We start from the raw sequence: 27,676 nt of genomic DNA on the forward strand, positions 1-27,676 counted from the left end.
GTGACGGAATTGTGTCAGCCTTTTCTGAATTCAGTTATCATACCATGTTAATAGTAGTGTTGTCTTGCCTTTCTTTCAGTCATAGACGTGACCTATCTATTGGAGGAGGGATCTGGGCGGCGACTACGCAGGCGGACGCTGGGATTGGGTGACTTCGGTGGCAGGAAATGATGTCACCCGCTGCACCTCATAAGCCACGCCTCCTTCACCCCTTCTGATGCAATGGCAGAGAAATGAAGGAAGCCAGTGGTCGCATGAAAGAAACGGGGATGAGCGAGAGAGACAATGAGGGGTAAACCCTTCTCTCCTCCTCCACTCAGCCCCGCCCCCCGCACGCCTGCTCTTCTCTCCTGTCTCTCTTTCCCCGAAGAGATAGACGTCTGGCAGACAGGTGGACACTGTGGAGACAGTGTAAAAAGTAAGAGATAAAATGGAGGGAAAAGAAACCCAGTGTGTCGGGGGGCAGGGACACAGACACACACCCACACAGTGTACGGACAACGGACAAAGGAGACAATGTGTCCAAAAACAAAATGTTTCAAACGGAACTAGTATTCCTGCGGGAAGAGCGACACACTAAATACTTTGATTAAAGTGGACACACTAAGAGTAGAGGCAGAAGTGGACAGCGAATGAATAGAAATGTGAACAGACAGACAGCTTGCAGGAAGGAGCAGACGCGCCAGGTTCAGCGTGGACAGGAACAGAGGGAGCACCGTGAGACCTGAGGCAGACACCGTGAGAGTGAGTACGCTGGCAGTGTGGAGGAAGCACTGCTGTCAGGAGTTTAGAGGACAGAGCATGGACATTCACAACCTGTTGTGCTTTACTATTATACACGTCTTTTTTTGCAGAAATATTATTCAGTAAAACCAGAGAATGCACACACACAGACACACACACACACACACACATGCGCGCGTGCATGCATGCACACACTCAATCACACACTCACATACACACACACACTCAATGACACAGGCCCATGTGCACGCGCGCACACACACACACACACACACACACACACACTACTGTAACAAGGAACCTGCTAAGTTAATCGATGCATAGGCTGTTTTTTTTTTGTTTGTTTTTACCACACAGTTAACCCAACTTTAGATCAGTGTCGGAGAGTCAATGTTCAGAGGCCTGGTTTGGAAGGTGCTCTCTTGAGCTCTGTTGTGTTCAGGGCTGTGGTACATCTAATCCAGTATGTTATGCAGAAAGCATAGAAACCTGAAGACAGTCTAAACACCAGCTTTACAAAAAAAAAAAAAAAAACAGAGGGTGGTGACAGAGGGAGAGTGGAGGAATTATCAAGCTTTGGGACTTAAAAGTCTGGAGCCTAGATAGGTGTGGCAGAGTTCTGTGCAAAACTTAAGGGCTTCACTGCACCAGGTTTGTCATTAATGGTTAATACAAAACAATAAAAAAGCTGAAAAGCACTTAATCTATATATATATGATAACGTGGTACAATGTTAACATGATACAATTTACGTGGGGGAGGGGGGGGCGATGTTGGGGTGTTGGGGGGGGGGGGTTTGTTCAGATTGTTCTTTGTTTGTGTGTCTGGTTGCCTTGGAGAATGTTTTTGAAAAACTGTGATGAGATATTTAAATGGTTAGGACCCAGGACAGAAAAACGGTAGACAGAACTGACTTTACAGAAACAGATGGGCTTTGCCATCCTACACAGATGGACTGACAGATACAGAAAGACAGACAGATGGAAAAACTGACAAATGAAGAGAAGGAGCTGTAAAGTGCCAAGTTGTATATAGACTGGAATGAAGTGAGCTGAGTCTCGAAAAGCAATATCTCAACTATGGATTTTGTTTCTATTGTATTGTACAGGACCCAACCTATGGAGCCCTAAATGTATTAAAATACAGTTATTATTATTATGATCATGATTATTATTATTATTTTTGCCCTTATTATTGTCGTCACGTGTAAGCTGGGAAAGCACAGAACAGGAGTGTCTCTATTAAATGCAACAAGTGCTGTTAGCAGTGAATAACATGCTTAAATCCAAATCACAGTTTGTTGCATCTATAAACTAAATCTAAAACTATGATGTGGAGGCACAGGACAGCGTATTGACACTGACGTACTCTAGTTACTATTAATTTAGCAGGAAAAATGATGTTTCTCGATTTTGCTGCAAAGTGTTGAACACTAAAAAAACAGACCAACGTGAAAATTTATCATATTTTGAAAGGTGGCAGAAACAAAAGTAAAACCTGTCGACTCAATATTATTCCTCATAAAGATTATAGTTTTTTTTTTTTTTCATGTTTTCTTTTTAAAAAAAATGAAAACTAGAATATGGTTTTTGTGAAAGCGGTTATAAACGCAGCTCTTGTATTTTTGCGTGTGTTTTGTGTAACTTTTCTTCTGTTTTTCTTTCTTTCGTTAATTTTTTTTTTTTTTTGGTTAGACAATCGCAAAACCGTTGGCTTTTGTAAATGGACTGATGGGCAGACATTGGGTGTGGTTGTTCTCTTTGTCCAGTTCTCTTCCTCTCTGGTTCAAAGTTTGTAATTATGATTCTAAAGTCACAACGATGCTGTCCGTTTTTAATTTTTGTTTTTATATGTTTATTAGTTTTTTGTGTTTGTTTTTTTTTTTTAATAAAAAGCACTACATTATTGCAAATAGATGATGATTATCATGATTATTATCATTGCAAATATGATTATGGTTATTAGGATTATTTATCTAGTTTGCATGAAAGCAATGTGTCTGAGTTTTTGCTACACAAATGCTGCTAATAATTTACTTTTAGGAAAAATAAAAACAAAACAAAAAAATAATTTATCGCCCAAAAATGTGGTTTTGAATTTTGATCTTTGTAAAAAATGAATAAAATACTGATTTAAAAACAAGACTTATTCCAGATTTTACATTTGATGTAATGTGTAACGTTGCTTATTTTACTTCTTATTACTAATATAATATTATTATAGAAATTGAGCATCGATAAATGCGTAATTCCTTTATTCTCTCTCCTGGAAACAGTGTAAAATATTAAACTGATCTTTTTTTGAGGAAACATGGTCATTTTTTTGTCTTTTCAATGTTGGTTGTTTTTTTTTGTTTAGTGATTAAGGTATGAACAGACACTGGACACATACAAGAGACAAAAGCAAGAGAAAGTAAACAAGTGAAAATATGTGTCTGTCACATGCCTGAACAAATCCAACGGCTTCCCTGGAAATCAAAAGGCATTTGTCATACAGTCATTGGTTTGATATCACAATAGTCTCTGGATCCCATAAGAGACGAGACCATTCAGGCATTTACATGATGTACCAGATATGCTTTGAGTAGTATACAAGATTTACTTCATAAGGAAAATGAAAATGAGAATATTGCGGTGGCCGCACAAAAGAAGTGGAGTTTAAAACAGAGCTAGGAGAAAACAGCAGGGTTTGATTCTGCTAAAAATATTCAGTTATCAGATGAGTAAATTGAGGCAGTTGAATCACCTTTTTGTTCCAGGTGTCAGTCAATTGCTGATTGAAGGGAATCTCTAAAATTCTTCATACCCTGGACATCCAGAATCAGGAGTTGTCATGACTGCGACAGTACCTCTAGGTGGGTGTAATTCTGAAGTAGGTCCTGCTCCACTATTTTTATCACTCTGTATAATATGCTCAGGACTTCAGAGTCAATAAGGTTTACTTTATATGGCAACATCCAGTATATGAAGTCTTGCAGGCGATGAAGTTGCTGCTAGAAGTGGTATTCGGGTGCCGGGGGGACCATGGATAAAACCTCCAGGGAGAGAGTGCTGCAGAAGATTCCATCTTTGAGATTAGACATTAAAGGGTGGCCCTGTATTCATTCAAAATCCCCAAAACGCTTCTTGCAAAGATGAGGGGGATTCCTGGAAGTCCTGACCAAACAGCTAAAGAAATGCCTTTTCCCTCCCACCTCAGCAAGGGTAAAAGGTGATGAGAATTCAATTCAGTTTTGTTTGTACAGCGCTTTTTACAACACAAGTTGTCACAAAGCAGCTTTACATTGTTACTAGGCCCGAGACCCCCTGAGAGCAAGCCTAAGGCAACGTGGCTGCTTTGAGATCCTTGAAAGGGTTGAAAAGTGCTATTCTGGTGCGCTTCAATGCCGATATCTCATTGACACAATGAATCGATTCCTGTAACAGAATCAGTCTCACGCTGATGAGGGTTATTGGGGGACATTCAGTTTATTGGGTATTTACAGACAAGCACATGCAGGGGCAGCTTAACAGGGACTCACACTATCGCAGGAGCACAGTACATTAGTATTGGTGTGGTACAGTCAGGACAATCACACTGAGCTACAGATCCCACTTCTACACATACACCTCCAGATGAATAGATAGATAGAAAGAGAGAGAGGGGGAGATTGATGACAGCTATATTCCCTTTTATGCTGAATCAATAAATAACACAACATTAACAACTGAACACATTTTTAAAATGCAATAATTTGACAGACGTTTAAATAAATTAAACAAAATGTACAAAAATAAAAAAAAATATATATACCAGTGTCGACAATCCTACCACTATTACAACAAATCATCTTTCAAAATGATCGCATTCCTGAGTTTTGTTGTTTTGTTTGTTTGATATTCCTTTTAGTATGGCTGTGATGCACCCCAGCAACAGCCTACACAACTGACATCTATGTTGGCTTGATGACAGACGCTAGTGGTGACTGCCACTTATATTACCCTCAAATTCATCTGTACACTTATTTAGCATCCTTGCTATGAACTCATTTTTGCAAAAAAAAAAAAAAAAATTGAATACTTAATTATGATTCTGAGTCTCCCATTACAAGATGGTTTACAAGTTGATGGGCTACAACAGACAAAAGAACACCCATCTTAAATCATCACACCACCCCTCGGTCTTCCACATCTCCACTCTAATTCACCTAAGGTGAACCTTTGAGTATGATTCAGTGCTTTGCTGTGTAGGATTGCTGGCACAGGAGCTGTTTAACTGGGGCTGATCAAAGACCACAGCCTTCATCCTATACTTCCAGAGAGATATTTTTAAACCTCATGCAGTCTCATGCATCCTGACCTCTGACCCCATGTTTACCCACCCTGAGTTGCCACCCAGATTCCCAGGCTTTGGGGCAGATGTAGCATGTACAGTGTATGCATAGCTATTAAAATACATCATCAAAAACAAACTATACAAATTATATTGTAATCAACACAACAGCAATAATCAGCATAATGATAGCATACTATTTGCACTGCTGCTACCACCTCGAATACTACTATCACACATATAAATAATAATAATTATGATAATTTCATAAGATTTTTTTAGCAACATAAATAGGTCTTATCTTTCTGTAAGTCAAAGTAAATGGCCCATTCCTCTGTCAAAGTGCCAACGCCACAAGTGATGCCTTTCCCAGGCAATCTGTAATACAGTTGTGTTCTGTAAGTGCATAAACACCTGGTTACATACTATTTGTAAGCATAGTAGTTATTAAATCTATAGACAGCCCTGTGAAAATCATTTTGCAAAAAAACATGACAGATCTTTAATACTTTTGCAAAACACGAAGATCGTTTTGAATTTTGACTATCCAATGACAGAGCCTTAGTATTGCTATGCCTACTCATAACATGGCTGATATATTCTGTATGTAACATTGTTTTGCATTGGTATTGTATTTGTTTCACTCTGAGAATTTGTGATATATTGTCTGTTTCTCTATAATAAACAGCTGCATCTATTCAATAGTGCTAGAGATTTTGGTAACTGTAATAGCTTATTCCATTATAATGAAAACACTTAAAAGCTCTTTGATACTTATTTTACTGACACAATGCACACTCATTTTCTTTCAGCACACTACAAAGCAAATTATAGTGAGTGATATTTAAGCAGGATTGCAAATTAAGTGTGTATGTGATATATTGATGATTGACATTGAATGATACAATTAACAGACTGTGCTATTTCACAACTCTCATCAGCTCTTTGTCTGTGGTAATTGTTTTTAACTTGATATGACCTAGTTTCTGTCTCTGCCTATCTGTCCATCCAATGCAAATTCAATATATATTCCTATATATATATTTATATTTATACATTCAGTTTTACATGGTTTTCAACTGAACACTAATAGTAGCAGAAACATTTCAAACACAAACCTGGGTAAAGAGAGGAGAGATGGACATTAAACACAGCCACTAATCACTAAATCACTATTTTCCTCTCTTTTTGAGATTAAGGGTATGTTATGTCTCAGCTACACAACTCCGGTCCTGAACGGCCACAGTCCACACAGGTGTTCCGGTGTCCATGACTTAAACCATGAACACTCTCAGAAAGAGGAAGGGAAGCTGAATTTCTTACATTGGACAATAATTACTTGAATAGCTGGAATGAAAGGAAACAGGAAGTAAGGTCCTTCTGGACCGGAGTTGATAAGCCTTGCTGCAGGTTATTTCAACACTGCTACCCTTCCTGATGTTTTCATCCAGTCAGAACTGCTGGAGTCACATAATCAGGGAGGTATAACCAATGGGAACGAGCCCCTCCTTGTCTCCCCGACGACAACGAACCCAGTCGTGGTCGACACCCTCTAGCACCTCCAGCTCCTCCCCTTTCTGGAAGCTCAGCTCTTCACCTGTGCCCGTGTGGTCACACAGGGTTCGCACTGACCTGGACACACAGACAAAGAGGTGTGACAACAGGAAATGGGAGACAGTGATATCACTTACAAACCTGTAGGGTGGCTTTGTAGTATGGTGGTAGCAGGGCTCATAACCGAATGATCGCTGGTTTGAGTCCCTGCTGGGGCACTGCTGCTGTGCGCTTGGGCAAGGTATTCAACCCAGAATTACTTCAGTAAATATCTAGCTGTATAAATGGATAACACATAAAAACTGCAACCTATGGAAGTTGCTCTGGATAAGAGTGTCTGCTAAATGACAATAATGTAATGCAATGTAAAAAAGCACAAAGCACAAAACATACATACAGCCTCAAAACTTCAACTAAATGGAGTTATCTGAATAATTTACTCTTACCTGAGAGGTCTTCCCTTGTCTTCTGTCTCCTCCGTCTCCTTCTGCTCTGGTGAATCTCTCCTGCATTCTTCAGGCACTGGGTTCTGGGTGGGACTTACTATGCGGCTCAGAACAGAAACGCCAGGGGCAAGCCAATGGGACGGACGCCTACATAAGCAATGGAGGAAGGGAAGAGTGGGAAGCGTGAGAGACATTGCACTGTGCTAGACTGAAACATAACTGTCTGTAAACACTTTATGTTCCCACATCCACAAACCTTACGTTTGATTCCTACCACCAACACACACACATGTGCACAGGCACGCACAGACATCCACAGAGGCAGCTCACCTAGCTGAAGGTGTGCGTGTCTGAGCATTTTTCTGTCCCCTGGAGGCCCCAAAAAGTCTGCCCAGACCCCAGGGGACTGTGGGACTGCTTTCAGGAGAAGAGTCGCACGGGGATTGATGACTGATGAGATCAGGCTGAATAAGAGTGCTTGAGGAACTTCCTGATGAAATGTCCTGTGGTGGAGGAGGGGGCTTGTCCCCCTCAGATCCAGCTGCACTAGATGTATGGTAATTGCCCCAGTTTTGCCCCAGTCGCTCACCCCAGCGCACTACCGCCCCCCATCCCTGCTGTATAACCTGGCCAGCCTGTTGAGAGAGGCTGCCAACACTAGGGGGCAAAATTTCTGTCTCCCGTACCCACTGAAGCTGCGGGCTTGTCTCTCCCTTGCTGGCCGAAGCCATTCCTGGCACCGGACTGTGACTGGCTTGATCATCTAACTCACTATCAACAACACGGTTGGGTGAAGCTGTTGTTTTCTGAGCAGCCTCAGCCGGTTCCAAATCCCTGAAGTCCTGCTCTGACACAATGTCTAAGGTAGGCCTACTGCCGAGGGAAATCCCCCTGGGAGAGATTCTGACACTACAGTCTTGATTGGCCGGGCTGGGTGTTTCTGGACTGTGATTGGCCGGGGAGAGGCCAGGGGAGGCGGGGTCAAGGTGGTGGTGCTGGAAGAGTAAATCTAAGTTAAATGTTAGGAGGGACAGCGGCTGCAGCAGGAGGAGGAGCTCGTCAAAGAGGGGCTGACAGGAAGTGTGCGACAGACGCATGAAGGAATTGGGATGGTAGTATGTCGTCAGTACATCTGGGGAAAAAAAGACAGTGAGAGGAAGGGAGAGAAAGAAGAAAAATAATTTGTTAACATATATACGCCTCTACAGTGATTTTGGGTACATGCCTTTGACAAAATATGAATCATGAATCCTATGTGCTGTTTTCATACTTATTATAAGTACAGTGTGTAAGAATACAAATTGTGTGGTATTTATAACATTGGCTATTCAAAAGTGCAAGTTGTATGCTCAGAGAGAAAGGTATCTGTAGGCATAAGTATGTACCATCACAGGACTGCAGATGTGACAGCCAGTAATCCAAGAGTTTTATGCTGCAGAAGAGAGAAAATGAGATTAGCACACAAAGCTACAGCACACAGTGATTAACAAGTGTTGTTACATTTCATTTTTATACTGCCCTACAGTATTAAGTACAGGTTCACTCAAGCCAGATGAAGCCAGGCTAGGTGTTTCCTAACCCCAGTATAAAACTTCAGTTAAGCTGGACTGTGACAAACCAGAGCTTACTTGAGCAGGCCGAGCAGGAAGGCATTGAACCTATGCCTGTTCTGCCTGAGCTGGGGCAGCTCAGCGACTCGACACTGCAGGTTGTACAAGGCCTGTGTGCTGGGGCCTGTGGGAAAGAGGAAGCGTGAGTCAGATATGCTGAAACAGATCTTTTTCAAGCTAATATAATGGTTTCATTGAGCCGAACTAGAGTGGTTTTAATCAACTTGCAAATCAGATGCACTCAAAGAGATGGTGGGGGCAGAGGGAGAAAAACAGGAGAAAAACATCGAAATACTTAACAAAGAATGACAGCACTAAAAAAAGGCAAGAGGAAAGGTCATAAGCCAAACTGAGAAGCTGCATACATCCTCTAAACAGCACACTCACAATGCATTCACACTAGCACATTTAAATTACTTCCTATTCTAAGAGATATTTTCGATTGGTCTCCTGCACCTGACACACCATACAACAGCCTGGTGTCATGTTAGTGACTATACCGCACGGTTCTATTCCATACCTGGCCGCGTGGAGGCCTGTACCAGCCCCCATGGCGAATTTGGCCTCCTGCCTGCAATGAGGTCACTCTGGTGGGGCTTGAGGCCGTCAGAGAGCAGGCTGCGGAGAGCCGGGCACAGGCACTGCAGCACCAGCCGCCCCAGAGAAGGGTTTATGCTGCTGTCACCTGACTGGGCCTGGACGAATGGGGATCAGAGAAGAAGAGAAGGGGCGGAGGGATGAAGAGAAACAAGAAGACAGAGAAAGGAAGAGGAAAGGGGAGAGAAGCAAGACAGAGACCGTGGAGAGACAGAGGGAGTTGGAAGATTGAAGACAGAGAATAAGAGGGAGAAAGGAGGAGAGAACAGGTGGTTAGGGGAGAGAGGAAGTGAGGAGAGCAGGAGGAGTATGACAAAGGACAGGAGAGAAGGAGGAGAAAAGACCAAGAAAAGCAGAGAGGAGAAAGAAAGATGGGTGGAGAGAGGAGGAGATAAGACCAGCGAAGAGGAGCAGGAAGGAAAGAGAAGACAGGAGAGGTGAGGACCAGAGAGAGATAGAAGAAATTGGGATGAAGAGAGGAAGGGATATAAAGACAAAAAGGGGGACAGCAAGACAGGGAAGGGAGGTACAGAAAAAGAGGGTATTGAGATTTAGGTAGGGTGTAGGGGCAAGGTGGTTAATACACAGAGTGGCTTGTACTGACTAGGAGAAAGGGATATTTGAAAACACTGTTGCACCTTTTGACTTGTGAAAGACTGGGAGAGACAGAGGAACAGAGAGATAGGACAGAAAAGGAGAGAAAGACATCATGGTTATTTTTATGGATATTTAATATGTGTTTCCTGATATAAGCAACACCAAGAACTCCTGCTACAACTGTGGCTCCTGCTGTTTGAAATGTTCAGAGCAGGAGATGAAGGCATTAAGAGAGATGCTAACCTTCTGGACGAGGGTTCGAGAAGAGCTGAACTGTGCCAGAATGGCCTCCACTGCAACACTGACTGCACTGAGGAGAGCTGAACGACAGTACAATAGCGTCACATACTGATGCACAAATCCTTACACGAATAGCGCATACACATTATCCACATAAGGCCCAAATAGTACATTACAGTACATACTGTACGTATGTATTCATAAATTGCTTTGTAGGCTACCATAGATGTGCACCACAGCAAAGTGGCACAGGGCTGTTCTGATGCACGGATTTGTAAAACAGTTTAAACAATTACGCAAGAGTCTCTATCCGTGTATGGCAAGAAGTGGTGGCCCATACCTCTTTTTTCCTGGAGGCACAAAGAAGACAGCTCTTGACCTCTCAGAGGACCCCTCACATCATTGGCCATCCAGGCCCCGCCTTTCTGCACTGAGCCAGCAAATGACACGCTACGGACTGCTGGGAGTGAGAGAGGAAGCCCAGTCAAATTCTTCTATAGTTCAGTCTCAATAATGTTACACAGTTATGTCCCACTGTACCTCCATACAACATAACAGACAAATGTAACCTGCTCTAATGAAGGATGCTTGAGGCGCTATGCATGGGCAATCACCCCTTGGTAATTTTTACACTGTATTTTTACATTTACCAACAGAATATATCCATATAATAAATCCTTTTTAATAGTACACCCTATATACACAGGACTGCCTTGGTTCTTGGGATAAAGAAGTCATCTAATTTGTAATAAGTATTTTTCATCCTTTTCCTCAGAAAGGATATATAGTTTAACAAAAGGCCACTTTAATAATAAAGCATTATGTACTGAATCAGAGGCTACAGATGTGTACTACACGGTATTTTTCCAGTACCTTTGAGAATAGGAGCACTGCCCCCCTTTAAATTTACATGTCTCATGCCTACAGTTAAACATCTGCCACTTACTGGAGCAAGGAAAAGGAAAAGTATGTGCATTGTCCCTGAAATTAAGACATCCTCGACACAAAGGGAACGTATTTATAGAATTGTGTTCAGATGACAAGGAAATGTTAACATGCACTGGAAAATAATAATTTAGAAGATGGCTTATAGATAATATTAAATTGCTATCAATTGCTTATATAAATGCAGAAATGTGCATTTATATACACAGTGTCATCACATGTCCACTCACATGACACACAACCAAGCCACTTACAAACACTGGAACCTATTTGTGCACCTGCTTACGACTTCTAACAATACTTTTACACATGGACACAAAAAAATGACAAAAATAAAGATCATGATGAATGTCATTGTTATTATTATCAGATAATAAACTTGGGTTAATCTCCTTTTCGTTAAGTGTTCTCATGCTCATTGGTCCATGCAACATATTAGCACAATATACCCAACATCCGTAGGGTATAGCAGTGGTGTAGTGTACAGACAGACAGAGAGAAAGAGAGACAGAGACAGGGAGAGAGAGCGAGTGTGTGGGAGAGTGAGAGAGAGAGAGAGAGAGTGTGAGAGAGAGAGAGAAAGAGAGCTCTTACTCAGAGTACACAGCTGTGCCTGCTTGGTGAGAATTGGGACTTTGCGGTCCTTCAAGGGGGCAATAGCGGAGACCGGTTTCAGATAGGGGTAATAAAGGGGGGCGGCAAGGGCAGGCAGGGTGCGACTACGGGGGAACAGCGGGGAGCACAGACGGGACACATCTGCCCCTGGGGCAGGTAGTCCGGACCTCTGAGGAGGGGAAATCGCTCCAACAGGAGAGAGGCGGGGAGGGGCTCCTTTGTGCAAGGGGCAGTTACTGGGGTTGTAAAGGTACCAAACGGCTGGAGCCGAGCGCTGTGCCTCTTTCGTAGACCGCCAGCTCAGCCGGTTGCTGTTCTGATCCAAACCAGTGCGGCTGTCAGTGTCTGCGTGACCCCCCCTCTCAGAGTCAGCGCAATACAGCGAGTCCATGTCAAACTGTCTGCGCGTGTTACTGCAGCACAGTGTTTCTACATTTTTATAAGGGGTTGTGCAGATTTGCACGACTGTGTTGCCATTTCTGTTAGAATCAGCGCCGGTCTTCTTTCTCTCAGGAACAGAGCTGGACAGAAAGTCCCTATTATTGTTTGGATCGGTACAGTAGAGGGAGTCTACGTTACTGTTTTGGTCGGTATAGTACAGAGAGTCTGCATTACTCCCTGGACCAGTATAGCACAGTGAGTGTGTATTACTCTCTGATTCAGTGAGGTATTTTAAATCTCCGTTGTTCTGTGTGATGGAAACACTGGGTTTTGTTCGGTCGCTATGGCTATGATGCCGAGGGGAGCTTCTTGCCCGGGGCCCAAAAAAGCCAGCCTGATTCAGCCGGGGGCCTTGAGGGCTGGAGTGAAGGAAGTAGGGAGAGGGCAGGGAGTGGGGCAGGGCGAGAGACAGGGGGGGAGAGGACACTGCCCGTGGAGAGCGAGCGAAAATGAGGGAAGCGGCAGAATAAGCAGGAGAGAGGAGGCCACATTGAGGAGGTGGAGGGGTGGGATGGAGGGATGAGGAGAAGAAGGAGAAGTTGCGCCAAATAAAAGAGAAGAAAGCAAAAGAGGACATTGCAAATAAATAGGAGAGAGAGAGAAATGGAGAGAATGTTAGCGTCTGTGGAGAACGAATGTACATCTGTGAAGGTACACCGAAGTAAAATTTCACTCAGCATACACTTCTCACACTTCATGTGTTCTCATTGTGCATGTGCAAACACTCAGAAAGCATACTGAAATACTTTTTAACTGAAAGTGGTCTTCATAAATAGGTACAAAAATCATCAAGTTGTAAGAAACCTTTAGTATTATATATTTGTGGAGTACAATATTGTAAGTTAACCAAATGCAACAATTATAAGTTAACCAAATGCAACTCAAATTGGAATATGTTTGGCTACACACATTCAAAATGAATGTAGAGTACACAAACATATTTCAGACATACACACACATAAATACTGTATACATTGTCTCATTTCCTGTCAGTTTTTACCTTCAGTTTCAGTGGTTTAACCGTCGTTAGGTTCCTTCTCAGGACAAATCAAGCCTTCATAGTCTTTGCTCTCTTCACAAGATGGAACGCTTAACTGTATGTTTATTACATGCTCATAAAAACACTGTGTGCCCTGTCCCCGTTAAGAGTATGTGCTGGGCTTTCACGATGTGTACTGTATGTTTGTGCTGAGTCAGTGTTCAATACTGTCTGTGTACAGAATCTGCCTCTTCCTCCCTGTATAACAGGGAATCCCTTACAGTAAGATGGAACCGTTTGATTACATAGGAAATAATGCAGAAAAAGAGAGATAGATTATATTGATCCCCATACCTTCTGTGGTTCTGTTTTTCAGATACAGTACAGCCTGACACAGCCTTTCCTGTATTTCCACTACAACTTCTCTGCTATTGGCTCAATGGTTCAGACACTCCCCTTTTGTTCTTAAAGCGATACACACATCTGACGCTCAACTCACGCTCTGACATTAACAGATGACCACACCTAATAAACACTGATATATGCACCTACTCCGCTGAACATAAACACACTTATTTGCACATATGCAGATATGTAAGTGACAAAGAACTTGTGAGCGCACAATAAACATACATTTATAAATGCCAGAAGACAGTACGTTCACCTACGTCAACATGTTAAAAACATGCACTTATACATGTACAATTTAGCCACATAACTGATGCCACACACATTCACCAACAAATGCAAGCTTGTACTACAATAATTTGCTTTTAACAATTGTTTGATTTTTAGAGTAAGGAAGCATGATACAAGTACCTACTATATAACAACAAAACTGCATTAAACTTGACAATCGAATGATCAGCTGACCATATGGATAGAGAGAAAAGGACCAGAGAAGGACAGGCCAGTACAATGAAGAAGAGATAGAGGAGCAAGGAAATAGCACTTTCAAAAAGTATAAGAGTGTAGAAAGGGGTCAAGCAAAAGATGGGGTGATAAAGGGGGAGGACAAAAAATGACAAGGAGAAAAGGGGGAAGCAGGTAATAAAATAAAGAAAGAGAAAATGGACAAAGTGAGTGTATGACCGAGAGACAGAGAGACACCGTGGTATACTAAGAGGCAGAAAGAGAAAGGAATCAAAACAGAGAGTCAGAGCCAGAGGGATTCTGAGAAACATCTCTTTAAGTACTCAAATACACAAATCATTTAACATCATCACTTATCATTCCTTTCGTTCTCTTGTGTTTTTACTGCCATGATCATTAATTGTTGTGACTACAGATTTATGATGGTTTATCTATAAATAATACCAATTTACCCTGGACGTTTTATTTGCACTAAAATAATCAGATCTATTTCTTGCTATTAAGTGTCGTACATTGCATTTCTGATATATAATTTTGTAAGTGTTCTCAGCATGCAGAAATGTAATGCATATTATTTCAGTAATTTGAGAACGGGGGAGAGAGAGAGAGAGAGAGGGAGAGGGAGAGAGAGAGACATGAAGAGAGAGATAGCACACTATGAGACTTCTATTCTGCAGAGCTGATAAATAATTCAATGAGGCAGTGATGACATCATCCTGGGAATGACACCGCACTAAGGACTCTGCAGAAATACCATCATTGTACTGCAAACGCTTTTCTGTCCTTGCGAGCTAGTATGCCGATATGTCAGTCTATCTATTCTCACAGTTGGACCACCACTTTCTTACATATAAATGTGCCTCTCTGTCAGAACTTATTTTGCTCTCACAGTCCTTGTGTAAGTGTATATAAAACACTGGACTGTTTGACCACCCCCCAGACACCCCAGACATACCTGTTGTTCTTGATTCCAAGTTCCTTCCTCCATCTGCTCTTCCTCTCACCCCTCCTTCTTCCTCCTTCTCTCTCTTTCCCTCCCTGTTGCCCCCTGCAGTCCAAAGGTTGCCATCGCTGGCAGAGCAGCCAATACGCTGCGGGGGGCCAAAGTCCGGCAGTCCACCCCCATCTGGGACCTGCAGCATCTCCTTGATGAAGGTCAGTGATCTGGTAGGTTGTGGCTGAAGGAAGGCGGAATGTGCTTGAGATGTGTACTCCCACTGGGTGCCATCTCCGTCAGCCTTCTCTCTCCTCCATTTCAGGTTGTACAAGAAGTCCGGATCAGGGGTTATGACTGTTGGGTCGGGTTCCGGTTGGACTGGAGGAGGCTGTGGGTTCTGTCTGCTTCGGTAGCGCAGCTCTTTAAAAGTGGTGACCTTCGACCCCATCGCAAACTTGTGTGGACTGCCCTGACCTGACACCTCAACTCCAAAGGGAGGTGTTTCTGTGTCTGGAGAGAAGGCTATCAGCCAATCAAAGCGCTCTGGCCGGGATGCATTGGCCGGGACAGTACACAAAGTCAGGGGGGGTTGGAGAGGTGGCAAGGGGAGTGTTGGGGGGCAGGGTGGTAAGGGTCGAGGAGGGGGCGGAGGAGGAGGAGAAGGCGGCTCTATCATCGAGGTGTACTCATAATTGTTGTTGCAGATAGGCACAGAGTTATTTGAATTACAATGAGCTGTACTGTAGTAAGAATCAGGGTTTGGTTTAATATCCAGACTGTGCCCACAGTTGCAGCTGGAGTTACTGTTGCTGCCATTTCGCTTGCGCCTTCTTGCCATCTCAGTAAATGAGGTTGTCCTAAAGGTGTCTCTGTTCTTCTCCTCCATCTTTTCCTCTAATGATCCTTCTTGCTCATCCTCTCTACTGCCTGACTCCTTTACTTCTCTCAGTCTTTGTTTCTTGTCTTCCTCTCTCCATTCATCCCTCATTATCTCTACTCCTTCTTGAGCTTCTCTTCCCTCGCCGTCCTCCTTTTCTTCTAGCGCCTGTCCTGACCTCACATCCTGGGACAGCTCATCGTTACCATCATCCAGCACGCCTGTCACGCACACCCCCAGCTCAGGGCTCAGCTTCAGCAGCTCAGCCTGGGTCAGCCCGGCCAGCACCAGCAGCTTGCGGATCTCCGCATCCAGGGCGTGAAAAGAGGGAGGGGGCGGAAGCGAAGGAGGGGGAGGAATGGCGGGAGGTGAGGGAAGAGCAGGAGGGGGAGGAAGAGGTGGGGGTCGGGAGGTGGGAGGAGGGAGGGACAGGGGTGTTTTTTCGCCCTCGGGGTCAGCAGATCTGAGAGCTTCCATCCGGGCTTTGTGCCGTCTCCGGGGTGGAGGAATTGGGGGTGGGGGTGAGGCCAGGGAGGGGTTAGTGGAGTAAAAGTTAAAATAGGGGAGGGGCTGTGATGGAGGAGGAAGGAGGGATGGAGGCACCCTTATGGTGCTCTCAGGCTTACAGGAGGAAGAGGAAGAGGCTGAAGAGACCGTACTGAATGAGGGGCTCGAAGAGGATGTGGAGGAGACAATGGGGGGGCTATGGGTATCACTGTTGATGCTAATGTTAATGTATGTGTGTGTGTCTGTGTGCGAGTCCATGTGTCTCATAGGTGGCTTGGGGGGCCTGGGGGGTGGCTGTAAGGGAGAGGGAGCAAGTGAGTCGGGGAGGGAGGGCTCATCTACATCTGAGGGAGCTGTCATGTCAACTCCAGCATCTGAGAATTCCTGCGAGTCACATATATCATGCCCCTTGTACAGTTTCCACTGATCACCGATGCTCCCCATCCCATCCAGGCCATCTGAAAGATACTCTTCGCCCAAATCTACCCCAGCATCTTGAAGTCTTTCCAGGTGAGCCAGCTTCACTTGTGTGTTTACCTGCTCAAGCTTCTGCAAGTGACCGAGTCGATCCTTCAGTTCCACTTCACCCTCCATCTCCCAGCGAGCCAATCGGACCACTTGATTCAAGTGTTCTCTTTTGCCCAGTTGATCCATTGAATCCAAGAGGGCCAGGAAATCTAGTTTTGTGCATTTTTGTGCCAATGACAGCTTACTCTCTGGGAGATCTGAAGAGGGAGAGGATCGAGCAGAGGGGTATCCTTCATCTGGGGAGCAGGGAGGTAGGGGTGGTAGCGGAGGGGGACAGGAATCCATGGGGATCATTTTAGGCAGGGAAGCTAGGGAGTTAGTTGGTGGGGACAGTTCAGGGGGCATCTCTTTGGAGGAGGGTGAGAAAGTGTCAGGCCCATCATTCTCAAAATCTGAGCAACTGCTTATAGAGGTGGAGGAGGAGGAGGTAGAGGAGGTGAGGGAGAATTCCAGAAGAGAGGGAGGGCAGTCACGGCAGGAGGGAACTAGGGTGTCATCGTCTTCGTCATCGTCATCTTCGTCATCGCCTTCATTGGTATCCGTATCTTCATTCCCAACTGCTTTCTCTCTCTCTGGGGCATTCGGAGGACTGCTCGGCTGTTTTTGTTGCTGCTTGTGCTGTTGTGGAGCTTTTTGTGTGTCCCTAGCCTTCTGAGATGTCTCCTCCCCGATTTGTTTTTGGGCTGGTTGTTCTAGCTGTTGTCTGATGGTAATGGTGTTGTTGTTGTTGTAGTTGTGGTTGTAGAGGCTGTTGCTGTCCTGGGGTGAGTGCCCATCACAGCACAAGCAAGGCAAACTTGGCTCATTACAATTTGGGTCAGGAAGAGAGATTGGATCACACGGTAAATGTCCAGTTTTAGGTTTGGGTTTTGCCCTTACTGGAATGCTACTATTTTTTCGCTGGTCTACCTTGGGCTGACCCACACTGGCACGGACTTGGTCGCCCCTTCTTGACCTGGAAGACTCAGCAGGCACCTTGCTGGCTCGGCATAGGGAAGAGGAAGTAGCAGTGGTGGTGGTGTTCATGTTTTTGTCCCCCCTACTGACACCTTGACCAAGAGACTTTGGTTCAACCACATTGTTACGTTTGTGGTTGTCAAAGCGACGGGGCCTAGGGGGCACAGAAGGGCGAGCAGAAGAGAGCATTATATGGAATGATGGATGGTATGATGGGAAACAGAGGCTGCTATTGTCTGTTTTTGGCGTTTTGAAAGTCCGTGTCAGATGTAGAGGGAGAAAAGATCCCAGCTAGGAACATACATCATGTTCACATCTTGACTCCACTCAGTTCCTGAAATAACAAAAGAGACATGGAGTCAACACATTTCACCCCTGCTCTGTTATTACCAACCCAGCTTATGACAGACCACATTCAATTTTTCTCCTGATCCATTGTGAAATTCAAAACGGCCAAAATGTAACATACACAACCATAGCTTCTGGGCTCATTTAATCATAATTGCTCTATCCCTCAAAAACACTGCAGAATGCAAAACCATATTTTACAGCCCAGTTGCCTGTGCAGTCTTTTTATTCCTTTGGAATGAAATAGCTCTTTCTCTCAAACACACACACACACACAAATACAGAGAGAGAGAGAGAGAGAGAGAGAAATTCAAAGTCAGGCACAGAACCAATGAAGACAGTAGGCAACTAATTGACAATTATACTCATATTTCAGCATTTCAATGCATTCCGCTCTGCTGAGCGATATGCCACAGGGCTACAGTAAAGGAAATGCTGTTATGCACTCTCTCTCTCTCTCTCTCTCTCTCTCTCTCTGTTTCTCTCTCTCCCTCTCTAACCTCAAATGAACATAAATGAAGGTTGTTAATTATATACCTGAAACGACTTGAATATGATGTAGACGAACAAATACACATATGGCATGTAATTTGCACATATCGCATCACTTCTCAAACGCAAATGCAGATCACACTGGGTACACGAACGAAATTATATAGAGCACAAAAAATTACGCAGACACTATGCTTCTCTTTCTTCCTCTCTCTCTCTCTGTCACTCTCTCTCTCTCTCTCTCTCACAGACCGCTGGCTATGCACACAATCATTCAGTGTCCTTGGATCAAACGGAAGAAAGATATCAATCATTACATCAGGGGAAAAAAATGTAATTCTAGCATTCGACTACAAATAATAATCTTTATAATAATATACTGAACACACATATGACCTCGTCAGCAGTAAATAACCTGTTTACAGGTATTTACCAAAGCATCTATCGATCCAAGGGGGCCGCGGTAGACGAGGGAGGGGGGCACTCCCCGCCGCATCGCACAGTTTGCTACCTCCCCCGCTTAATCACCATTATGATCTACATAGAGACAAAATACGTACATGTTTCAATACATAAATAGCTATAAATAAACATTTAATAAAGCTGATTGGATAGCTATGAGAAAAAATAAAGCTATTCAGTATAAGAATACAAAATTCAGACATACGGACAGAAATACAGGACCCGCAAATACAATTTAGTCTGGAGAACAAATGGAGGAGCGCATATAAAAAGGAAAAGGCCGTCCTTCATTAAAACTCACCGGCAGCGGAGAAAATGATGGGGAAAATGGAGGCAGAATGCTGCGGATGCAGATGCAAGCCACAGGACCCTCTCTGAATGATCGCGAAGTCTTCTCTCCCAGCGACCACCTCCTTATCGCTCGTCATCCGCCCCCCCTCCCTCCAACCACCAACTAACCCCACCCCTTAATTCCTCAATCGCCCTCTCCATCTTCGTTTATTTAGCTGTGTTTCATGCCACCGCTTCCTCTCCTCCACTTAAGCCCAGTCTTTCTCTCTGCTGTTCCGTCTGCCATCATCTAATTATATTCACCCGTGCTGTTTAAACACTATGCGGTAAGCATTTGAATATTCCACTTAAAAAGAAAGGCTACATACATAGGCTGCATTGCATATATGCATTCAGCAGGTTCAAGCACAAAACAGAAAAACAGAGCAACAGCACAACAGCAATCAAATAGATCATATATATATCTTACAATAGATTATATCTTTTAGATTTATAAGACATTATGCATAATAGATGAAGGAGGTTGAAATCGACCCTGTGCTCTATGTTCCAGACCCTCCCTCCATTTAGCAGTGTATATGGGACATCATTGTCTTGGAATATGGGAACATCTTGGAGAAAAAATTCTTGCACCATAGGGTGCACCTGGTCATATAAAATGGCTTTACAGTCCTTGGCTGCAAGTACACCATTCAGAGTAATAATCAGACCCAAATGGCTCCCATGAGATGGCTGCCCCTACCATAAGAGATCCACCACCATGTTTAACAGCTGGGAACTGGCAATGCAGGGTGAAGGCTTTCTTTGGCTTTCTCTAAATGTAATTGTCCACGTGTAGGAAAAAGAGTAAAAGATGGCTCATCAGTCCATAATACTTTCTTCCAATGCTGTGAAGAAAGAAGTGCTCATTGAACTAAGTTACGAGTTGTCACACATTGGCTTTGGTTACAAACAGTTTCTGAACTGCACCCTCAACATTTGTCACACTCAATATACTTTTTGTTGTTGTTGTTGTTGTTGAGACTGGGTCATAGATGAGGAGCTTCAGTTGTAATTGTAATGTTTGAGGACATTGTTGTGTGGTTTTTAGCAACCATCCTACCAAGCATCTACCTATCCCTCTTGGTGAGCTTCTAGTTTTGAAAACTGATGCAGTTTGCCTGTGTTTGGTTTATGCCGTCATGATTTTCAACAGCGTTCCCCTCGAAACATTGAATAATTTCCCCATTTCTGTGACAGATACGCCTCCAAAATTTTACTTTAAAATGTATTTAGTTTAAAAATATATTACTTTAAAATATTTAAATTACATGTTTTACACTTAAAACAGCTTTGATGGTTATTGTTAGTTATTAGTCGACATTAACATGAAGACGCGTAGACACGGTCAGATGCCATTTCAGACTTCCTTCCTTGCTAATTAATGAACGAATCCACAATGTATTCAGTATTTTTTAATAAACAGTTAAAATTCTCCTACTCTTGGAACACAGTTTCATTAACAAAATTTACAAGTAAGTTACTGAGAAGGGGGGAAAGATTGGAGCAATTAAGTGGGACACAGAAAATGAGAAAGGGAAAGAGAGAGAGAGGACATTGATATAGACAAGATGACACAGAACAGGGATACTTATTAAAAAACAATTCATTCACTATACTTCACCTTAGCTGTTGGTGGTTGTCATTCATCCCTTTTTGCATTCTCCATGCTGTGTCTCAAATAAATTAATGATTAAATGCTTAAACTCAGGTGTAAAGGTGAGGCGCGAACCTAACAATTCCCCTATAATCATGCTCTTTGTATCAAATACAGATTAATCATGATAACATCACCACTAACATCGCATGTAACATAAATCACTGCAGGAGAAAGCTCGAATAGGATGTTAACTTGGCTCATCTGCATTATGTCCAGTGATCTTCAGATTGCTTCTCTAATTTATGAAGCACAGTCACTTGCTCCTTTATATCTTTCTCTAACATAATTACAGATATCAGTGATAGTGCTAATGATGTTGCACTCTCTGGGTCACACTTGCATGTAGTGTCACACCATTAGCGTTCCCCCCTTCCCTGTACCTGACGATAACATTTTCTGTTCACTGTATCATTGATAGGAGCAGTCCTATCCAGGGTATTTGGTCACTAATCCTTCCGGCCCCTTCACTTGTTTCTCTTGTAGATCTTCTTTGCAAAGTTCAGGAAGACGGCATGGGGAAGGTTTTTGGCGTGACACTCGATGAGTTTCAGCAGGCGCTGGTAGCTGTCCTCTTCGTGCTGCCGGTAAAGGGCGGGCATCCCCAGCGTGTCATAGAGCGCCTTGACACGTTCCACGCTTGCCTCATCGCTGCGCCCGTAGCAGGACTAACAGAGGGAGGAGGGAGGAGAGGTGAGGTGAGGTGAGACAGGTTGTTTACCCGAAAAAAAAAAAAAAATAGATCTAACCTGTTTTTTTCCCTTCTTTGTGCCATGTTACACTTGTATTAGTCTTGAGAGGGACAGGGAAAAGACAATGGGGGTTTTACTGTGCAGTGCTGGCTAGGATCCACTCCTCTCTCACCTGCAGCTCTTCTCTCTGTGCAGGGGTCATGACTCCCAGTGCAGTCACCACCAGCCAGCTGCACTTGTTGTCCTGGATGTCCGTGCCAATCTTGCCTGTGATGGCGGGATCTCCATAGCAATCAAGGTAATCATCCTAGAAGCAGCACACCTTTCTTTAGACTTCATCTCATATAATTCTTCACATTACCTACCTCTTTGAACATGTCCTTTTTTCCCCTCTAATGTTTTACATTACATTACATTAATGACATTTAGCAGATGCTCTTATACAGAGCAAATTACATCGGTTACAGTTTTTTTAATAATGTTATCCATTTATACAGCTATATATTTTCTGAGGCAATTGTGGGTTAAGTACTTTGCCCAATGGTACAACAGCAGTGCCCCAGCGGGGAATCGAATCGGCAATTCAAACTCCAAGGAAAATGCAAAGTATAAGCAATATGGAAGTCATACCTGTATCTGAAAGAACTCCCCCATCTCCAGTAGGATGGTTTTGGCATTGTTATGTTCCACCTCATTGTTTATTCCAGCCTGCAGTACACAATCCATGAACACACATAAAACGACAACTCATGACACATCCACACATTTTTCTGATTAAGTACAGTAGAGGGGGAGGAAGGATGGAGACAAAAAGGTTACTGGACTATTTAACATTATTCTGTGTACTCTGGTTACTAATAATCACGTTACTTAAAATAATATTCGCAGTTTGTCAAGCAGACTTCTATTTACACTTTTACTTTTGCAAAATGGCTTGAATTTGAGAACTTAAAAAAAAACACTATTCTGTAATATCTTGAGTAACAACCAGACAATTTTAGAAATGAACATATCTGTCATCACTGTATATACAACACAGCATATATAAAGAGCACACACTTACCATGTACATTGCTGCAGCCACAGGGAGATAGAAGGAGTAAAAGGCAGTCTTGTACTTCACTATGGCTTTATATCTGAGGAGGATTGAGAGTGGTGTGAAAAGGGGAATGAGAATGAGAGGAGACTCAATTACTTTCCATCAATCATTTTTTTTTTCCATCTGCAGTATAACATGAAACTTTACCTCCGTATCTAATCTCTGTAAGGTCACTGTGTGGAGAATGATTTAACCCAAAGAGTTTTCACACATTTTTCCCTAACACCTCCTGAGCAATGTTACGGGTGCAAATGGTGCCTCACCTCTCCATTGTGAAACGGTTTAGGTCAATCTGATTAGGGGGAGCTGTCATCAGGTCCAATGCCTGACCCAGTTCTGTCTGGAAAGAGGTCTGAAAAGGGTAGGGGGACAGAGATGTGGACACAGAGAAAGGGAGGAACAGTGAGAAGCACATAACAAAGGAGCATCAAGTACTATTCACAAAATCTGACTTCGCACACAATGCAACCTGAGGCTGTTGGCACCCTGATACACTCAGCCTGAACACACAGCGTGCGTTTTCATCCGCTTACTTTTAAAGTCATGCCTCTTGCTGAGACAGTCTCAGTCTCTCTTTGAAAACCGCAACGCTGGCTATTTTTGTCTGCCTCACCCACACAAGCAGGGCCTGCTCTAATTAAGAGACTGAGTTCCATTACGGGTCAGTCATTTGTCTTTATCTGTCTGAAAGACTTTGTCAAAGCGCTGGTGTGAAACACTTCCGCAACATGGGATCTTTGTTAAGCCGATACAGCAGCTTGCAGCGAAAAAGAAACTGGGAAGGATGGACACACAGAATGAGGTGGTGGCAGAATGTCACCTTTGCAGTTAGGAGGGGTTAGAGGCAAGTGGTTGGTTGTTGGTTTTCTTATGCGTATGTGTAAAAAGATCAATTCAGAAAGTTCACACATTTAAAATAAATCTCTTGCTTCAAGCAAGGGGTTATGTGCTGTGAAACGGTACTGCAACGATATAATATGAACACCTGCCACAGGATTTGTGCGCAAACATAGCATGCTGCGCAGTGCAGTCCTATGTTTTGCAAATTGTGACTGTTTCTATAGTTACATTCACCTCTATGGAAAACTGCAGCAGGTGTGTGTAGCAGACTTATGTTTGGCAAGGCCTGTTGTGTGTGTGTGTGTGTGTGTGTGTGTGTGTGTGTGTGTGTGTGTGTGTATCACCTCTGTGAACAACTCCAGCAGGTGTGTATAGTAGGGTTGCTCCCTGCAGTGCCTTCGGAGCAGCCTGTAGATTGCCCCCTCCAGGAGGAACGCGTCATTGATGGCATCCAGACCCACTCCCTCCTGAATAAAAGAGAAAAACATGAGCAGTCAAAGGACTATCACAGCAACACTTGTATATAGGGGGGTAAACGCTAATAATTCATGATTGAATTGGCGAATGATAGAAATTCAAGTGAAAAAGAATGATCAATCTCACAATTTTATACCAGCAGGGCTGTCCTCTCCGAGTCAGAGATGCATCCATTATGTCATCCGCTACCAGGAAGAATGCCTGAAGCTGAAAGGACAGTGACAGTCAAACGACACACCTGTACAGTGCTATACAGTCCAGTGTCATACATCCAATAGTACTACACTGTTCGCTCATAACTAAAAGTGAAGCATGCTCCTGTATTTCAAATGCATTTCCCAGTCTACACCACTTAGGCCCTGCTCATCCCTCTTACCAGTTCAATGCACCAGCCAACCAGAAGCGCACGCTGGACAGCATCAGGCGACAGTTCTGAGGGAGGGACTAATTCCCTCAAGGAGCCAATCACTGACAGACCTCGGTTCCTTTTGCCTCCTGGGGCGTTGTAGCTCAGCACCTGCGAAAGAGGAAAGTGACGCGATTATTTTGCTCTTTTTGGTGTGTGTTACTTCCTTCTATCACCAACACAGCATTATATTTGTGAATGCCTGTGGAGTGACGAGTGCTGTGCTTCGTCAGCCACAGGAAAGACTCTTGCACACTGCCCTTTCAGAGCACCACACGTTAATGTTTCGGTCTAAACAACCTTCATCAAAACACACAAAATACAGAACAATTCCATGAATTGTGCTCCACTGTAGGTCACACAGATATCTGAAATCAGGCAATCAGGTAGTCAATTCATTGACTATGGGAGAGATTTATGAATCAGACTTATGCCTCCCTCAGAATAAGTTGACCAATCTATCAACAAAGGGAATTTACAATTTTTTACACTACAGTATATTGCTGCACTTTAATATGAAAGATTATTCTTTCTTAGGTTAGAAAGATTATTCTTTCTTATGAACAGTTGATCTTTATCTCTGATGCTCTTCAAGACCAATGAGTGAAGGTGGGAGTGATTTCAAGTCTCCAGTAACCGTACACATGGCACTTGATGTAACTGACTGTCTCTCTCCCCCAGCTGTATGTCAATACATGTATGTGTGTCTATGGGATTCTTCTGATGAGAAACCTGACAAAAATATTAGCAGTATTTTGAAGGCCTGTCCCCACTTTATCCGAGTTCCACCACATCTATCTACAGTATAAATATAATGCTTTCTGTGTGTGCAATACCTCTCTCAGCCTTTTGAGGGCATCTGTGAGGACAGGGTCAGTGAAGTCTTTTTCTGCGAGCTCTGACACAAGCTCCTCGAACTGCTCGTCAAACAGCTGGGCATCAGTCTTCGCTGACCCCTGGTGCTGAATCCCATTACTGCACTTAGTGTCACCCTGAAAGAGGCAGAAGAGGTACAGAGGATGCAGAAGTGAGGGAGAAAATTTGGTGAAGGGTGGAGAGTAATAGAGTTGCAGGAATGAGAGATGAGAACATCAGAGAAGGGAAGGTGAAAAAGGATATTGGAAGGAAATTAAGTGTGTGGGAGAGAGTACCAGACAGACAGACATGAACATTTATGAAATATTTAACAAATGGAATCATTTTTGCCTTACATGATGCAACAGATGGTACGATCATTTCACATTTGTATAAGTTTGTATTGCAATATTGTATAATAACAAAAGTGTGTGTGCAAATGTACAAACCAGTACATCACAGTTCTACCAAAAATTGTGGTACAAGGGCAAACTGCTCTGGGTTCACATAGTAACAAAGAATAATCTATCCTTAGTGAGGAAATGGATTTAGCGTTTCCAGCAACATTTCCGATATAAATTTCAACTGAATCAGTTAATAACATAAAGCATAAAGGCATGAAGAGATAATAATTGCACTATGCTGGCAAGTTTAAGTAACATTACAGTGCTAGCTACTAACCAGTCTAGAGTGCAGCGGTGACTCAACTAATTTATCTAGCTGGGTATGACAGAACTGTTAGCAAATATAAAAACGTTTCAAGGTCCCTTCGTATAAACAACGTCTAATTATAGAATTCAAAATGCTATAATTAGCAAACTGGCTCCCAAACTAAATAGCTGCAGAGGGTATCAGCTAGATACATCAACTGCTAGCTGGCTAGCCTGATCGTAGATACAGAGAAATGAAATTCTATCAAAATGAAAGCAGTAATCATCCAAGTAATAATAGTAAGTAATACTTCACTATAGTTAGGCGAAACATGTAGAATATTGCATACTGTGGTCTTACCATCCTTGCATCCAGGTCCACACAACACTTACTAACTGACCAAGTACTACTTTGCAAAGCTCCTTCTACCGCATCGAGCAAAACGTCAAACTACTGCCGTAGGTGCTTTCTGTTCGTTGTAGTTTTTGGTTCGTTGGTTGTCAAAGACCTTGCGCTATAATGAACTCCAAGTTCCATGATATATTGCGCATGTTTTGGAAAGGCGCGGCATTCCGAGGCTTCATATGACATCACAACTTATTATTGGTTATTACCATCGGACGAGGATGGGCTTTAGGGCTTAAGACCAATAGAACGGCTAAGGAGGCGGAGCCTTGCACAGTGGACCCATCTGATGTTGAGGTGGCGTTACTGTGGAAACAATAATGAGCCGAGTGGAAGACTGAGGGTGATACTACTTCCTACTTGCAGAATCGATGTGGAATGCCTTAATCATCCATCGTATTTAAAGCTAGATATTGTAGAATATGTGAGAGCTGGGTATTGCATTGTATAGAGCAACATTGAACGTGATTTGATTTGATTTTCAGTTGTTGATCAAGTAGGGTATCTAACATTTATCATTAAGAACGACACGTTGGACATGACTACACAATAAATAGGTCTACAGAGACGTGTGGATTCTACTCATTCTAGACAGCCGACTGCGATATGAATGAATACAACATATCTGAAATATAGCGATTGTCAATAGTAGTGAATACAAACTTACCTTAGTAATATCGAATCATTTATCTAATGTACCATGACTTTACTCTAACATGTGTGATCAGATGCTTTTGTATTCAGTGCAATTCTGAAATCTTGATTTAGCCTGATGATAATGACAACGAGAAAAAATAAAAACATATTTTGACCTATTAACACAAAATGGTTACTATATACATAAAACCACACAATTTCACACATACAAATAATTACACAAACCAGAGCAAAATTGTTCATATCCATCATATTTGTAAGTGTATGCATATATTTATACAGATATAATTACATAACTTGCATTAAAAGTTCTTGAACTAGAACCATTTTTAAAATCCTTGTAAAGCATGTTTATCAAGATAATTTCAGTCAGTATCAAGACTCTATCATGAATAGCCATACAGTTTTTAATTTGGATAATGTATTGATGTGCAAGACAGGAGGTAGAAACTAAAGCTCCATTTTAAACTCCCTCACAGGTCAGTGCCTCTGAGAGTGTGTGGATGTTTTTTTTAATCTATATAGTGTGTCTATTTTCACTTTGAGG

The 27,676-nt window shown here is 42.9% G+C and overlaps 4 protein-coding genes across 4 annotated transcripts in view; 1 reads left to right on the top strand and 3 right to left on the bottom strand.

Annotated features, from left to right (window-relative positions):
- Window positions 1-908, top strand: part of LOC118783964 (histone-lysine N-methyltransferase ASH1L-like) — a 29,157-nt gene extending 28,249 nt beyond the window's left edge. Inside the window, exon 26 of the mRNA XM_036537910.1 lies at window positions 80-908. Within this exon, the coding sequence (XP_036393803.1) occupies window positions 80-171 (92 nt within the window). The 3' untranslated portion in view covers window positions 172-908. The remainder of the gene's footprint in view (window positions 1-79) is intronic.
- Window positions 909-5,612: 4,704 nt separating this feature from the next.
- On the bottom strand, window positions 5,613-16,068 carry LOC118784745 (RUN and SH3 domain-containing protein 1-like). Its single transcript, XM_036539146.1, has 9 exons — window positions 14,908-16,068; window positions 10,440-10,559; window positions 10,103-10,179; window positions 9,186-9,360; window positions 8,684-8,789; window positions 8,441-8,487; window positions 7,386-8,187; window positions 7,056-7,202; window positions 5,613-6,687 (listed from the first exon to the last, which is right to left on the bottom strand). Exons 1-9 carry the CDS (start codon window positions 15,875-15,877, stop codon window positions 6,522-6,524), a joined length of 2,610 nt encoding a protein of 869 aa, XP_036395039.1. The 5' UTR covers window positions 15,878-16,068; the 3' UTR covers window positions 5,613-6,521.
- On the bottom strand, window positions 15,883-19,466 carry LOC118784435 (formin-like protein 6). Its single transcript, XM_036538670.1, has 3 exons — window positions 19,362-19,466; window positions 16,001-18,092; window positions 15,883-15,924 (listed from the first exon to the last, which is right to left on the bottom strand). Exons 2-3 carry the CDS (start codon window positions 17,945-17,947, stop codon window positions 15,883-15,885), a joined length of 1,989 nt encoding a protein of 662 aa, XP_036394563.1. The 5' UTR covers window positions 17,948-18,092; window positions 19,362-19,466.
- Window positions 19,467-20,886: 1,420 nt separating this feature from the next.
- fdps (farnesyl diphosphate synthase (farnesyl pyrophosphate synthetase, dimethylallyltranstransferase, geranyltranstransferase)) lies at window positions 20,887-26,483 on the bottom strand. Its single transcript, XM_036539485.1, has 10 exons — window positions 26,428-26,483; window positions 25,398-25,553; window positions 24,532-24,672; window positions 24,282-24,362; window positions 24,023-24,145; window positions 23,102-23,190; window positions 22,803-22,875; window positions 22,370-22,447; window positions 21,912-22,046; window positions 20,887-21,715 (listed from the first exon to the last, which is right to left on the bottom strand). Exons 1-10 carry the CDS (start codon window positions 26,428-26,430, stop codon window positions 21,515-21,517), a joined length of 1,080 nt encoding a protein of 359 aa, XP_036395378.1. The 5' UTR covers window positions 26,431-26,483; the 3' UTR covers window positions 20,887-21,514.
- Between the last annotated feature and the right edge of the window lie 1,193 nt (window positions 26,484-27,676).

This window comes from Megalops cyprinoides, chromosome 10 (assembly GCF_013368585.1).
Source record: "Megalops cyprinoides isolate fMegCyp1 chromosome 10, fMegCyp1.pri, whole genome shotgun sequence".
In the NCBI taxonomy this organism is placed as follows: Eukaryota; Metazoa; Chordata; class Actinopteri; order Elopiformes; family Megalopidae; genus Megalops; species Megalops cyprinoides.